Source organism: Megalops cyprinoides, chromosome 2 (genome assembly GCF_013368585.1).
Source record: "Megalops cyprinoides isolate fMegCyp1 chromosome 2, fMegCyp1.pri, whole genome shotgun sequence".
Classification (NCBI taxonomy): domain Eukaryota; kingdom Metazoa; phylum Chordata; class Actinopteri; order Elopiformes; family Megalopidae; genus Megalops; species Megalops cyprinoides.
This window is the reverse complement of record NC_050584.1, coordinates 64754687-64757500: the sequence shown is the minus strand read 5'-3', so window position 1 is coordinate 64757500 and position 2814 is coordinate 64754687. Positions and strand designations below refer to the sequence as shown.

The window sequence follows — 2814 nt, the reverse complement described above, 5'->3', positions numbered from 1 at the left end:
CCACAAGTTAACTAGATAGCCTAAAAAACTATGGGAAATCATACACTGCCACATCAATTGTGTTTTTATTTTATTAATTTTATTTTATTCTCTGTTCGGTTCCCTCATTTCCATGGGAACGAGGTATTGCCGGCATCACCGTGGTAACTCTCTCTCTCTCTCTCTCTCTCCCCCTCTCTCTGTCTCACTCTTTCTCTCTCTCTTTCTCTCTCTCTCTCTTGCTATTTCACTCTCTCACTCTCCCTCTCTGTCTCTCCCTCTCTCTGTCTCTGCCCTCTCTCTCTCTCTCTCTCTCTCTCCCTCTCTCTCTCTCTCTCTCTCTCTCTCTCTCTCTCGGCAGTGCCGTGTTCACCTGGACGAACCTGCTGGTGGTGGTGGTGGAGCTGGACGGCTCGGAGCAAGAGGCCCTGGATCTGGTGCCGCTGGTGACCAACGTGGTTCTGGAGGAGCACTACCTGATCGTGGGCGTGGTGGTGGTGGTGGACATCGGGGTGATCCCCATCAACTCCCGCGGGGAGAAGCAGCGGATGCACTTACGGGACGGCTTCCTGGCCGACCAGCTGGACCCCATCTACGTGGCCTATAACATGTAGCCCCGCCCAAACAAACCCCGCCTCACTCCGCCCCACCCTGCCCCGCCTCACCCCCTCACAGCCCTTTCCATGGACCACATTGTACTGTATGTAGAGCAAATAACCTGTTGCGTCCGACACACCATAACATTCAGAAACAAAACAGAGAGGAAAAGGAATGACAAGGAAGCTGAGAAAAAGGTTTTTATTTTGTGTGCATGTCTATGTGTGTGTGTGTGTGTGTGTGTGTGTGTGTGTGTGTGTGTGCGTGCGTGGGTGTGTGTGGGTGTGTGCATGTCTATGTGTGTGTGCATGGGTGTGTGTGTGCGTGGGTCTGTGTGTGTGTGTGTGTGTGTGTGTGTGTGTGTGTGTGTGTGTGTGTGTGTGTGTGTGTGTGTGTGTGTGTTTGTCAGCGCTAGGTTGAAAACTGCTTCAGACTGGCCGGGAGATTTTAGTTTTACCTGAGGACTTTAGAGGAGAACAGAGGAAGCCTGCCAGGGTTTCCTTTAATGGCAGGGCCTGGCTGGAGTCTGCTCTATGACCTGCTCTTTGCTGATTTGGAAATGAGTGTGGTTCTATATAATTTCATGTTTATGTATGCTGAAGTTGCTTTTTTTAATCCACCCTCTAAGAGGTAAGGGTATTTTAAAAATATTTACATACTGTGGCAAATTGTATGTTTGTTTACTGTTTTTTGGAATACAGATCATTGCAAATATAGGTATGCCATCCATACAGAACATATTGCATCTGTCTTGTCAGTGGAGGGGTATGAAATATTAGAGGTGGAGAAATGAGGCTTTATGAATCCCAAAGTGGGCGGGGCCACTGTGTGTCATCCACCATTTGTCCACCAACTGATCACAACCAACTGAAACACTGCATTCTGCGAAAAAAAAGAAAAACTATTTGAAATTGCATTGATAGTCATTGATAACACAGTAGCTCCTCCCCCAATGGATTTAACAAAGCCTAACTTTCTCCCCATGGCAAAATGTGTGTGTGTGTGTTTTTTTAAAGATTTGTTGAATTTTTACCCATGCTCTAAGGACTAGCTGTTTGATTTTCCTGCAATACAGTCACCACTTATTAGGAAGACACAGAGAGGGAGAGACTCCTTTGGGACCATCGACAGACGTCTCTTAAGTCTTCATGTCTCCAGTGTCACTGGCGTAAAAAGGAAGGCCAACACTAAGTTTCGTCACCGTGTAATTATGTACAAACCTTTTTTTTTATTTATTTCTTTTTGTTCAGAAGTATATGAGAGAAGACATTTGAGAATGTTTTACTCTTTAAATATTTGCTAATATAAAATATTGTAATTATCTTGAGTGAATGGTATCACTACAAGTTTATAAAAAAACTATAAATATATAAATATAGATATATACATATATGAAACCACTGAGGATTCACCAATGAAACATTTTAGAAATGCAGTACTTCTTGCTTGCATGGTGTCTGTTGTAGATGAGTCAAAGGTTTAGTGCATTGTTCCAAAGACACTCTGATGATGACGAGCGTTCCGGGGCGGAGCCAGCGTGAGACCTGCCCACAGGAAACAGGCGTACAGGGTGGCCCAAAAACACCACGCCCCACAGGGATTTAATAAACACCACAAACGGTCGTAAACCTTTCAGCCGTTGGCCACTTCCTGTTTGTTTGAACCAGCTGATCTTTCTACCCACTGTTCTGTGATCAGTTTGTGTCCCCCTCGGTTTGCTCACTGACCTCTACAGCATCAGCTCGATGTGCAGCACCTTCTCCTCTGTTCATAAAAACAGCTATGCTCTCTATCTTCTTGTGGTGATTTTGCAGCCATTATTTACCTGAGGAAATCATAGATGTTTTTGCTGACTGTTCATATTCCCTCTGGGGCACAACTTTTGGCCCACCCTTTATAAGGAGGACAGGGGCAAAAAATCTTTGGAAAAAATCTTTGGGGGAAAAATTCCCATTAAGTGTGATCATATGGGTTCAGTCTGCAGTGAGGATGGCCTGTTAAACAGCTGGCTGCTAGCTGCTCTGAAGGGGTGGATTTGGAGAGGGATCAGTGTGAAGAAATGTAAATGTCCATCTGAAATATCCTCTGAAATCTGCTCCACTCAGGAATGAGTGAGCGTGTCATCTTCACTTCTGCCTCAGAAATGAAAAAAATAACCCCTTTAAACAAAAAAAACCCCTCTGAACCTATTTATGGAAAATATATACACCTTCATCCCCATTTTTAAAGTAATACTTA

The 2814-nt window shown here is 44.5% G+C and overlaps 1 protein-coding gene across 7 annotated transcripts in view; it reads left to right on the top strand.

Moving 5' to 3' along the window:
• LOC118795292 (disco-interacting protein 2 homolog C-like) overlaps positions 1–774 on the top strand; it is a 144868-nt gene extending 144094 nt beyond the window's left edge. For all 7 annotated transcript variants that reach the window (XM_036553737.1, XM_036553729.1, XM_036553722.1 and 4 more), the window contains one exon: positions 341–774. In XM_036553737.1, coding sequence (XP_036409630.1) covers positions 341–593 — 253 coding nt within the window. In that variant the 3' untranslated portion in view covers positions 594–774. The remainder of the gene's footprint in view (positions 1–340) is intronic.
• Positions 775–2814: the final 2040 nt, after the last annotated feature.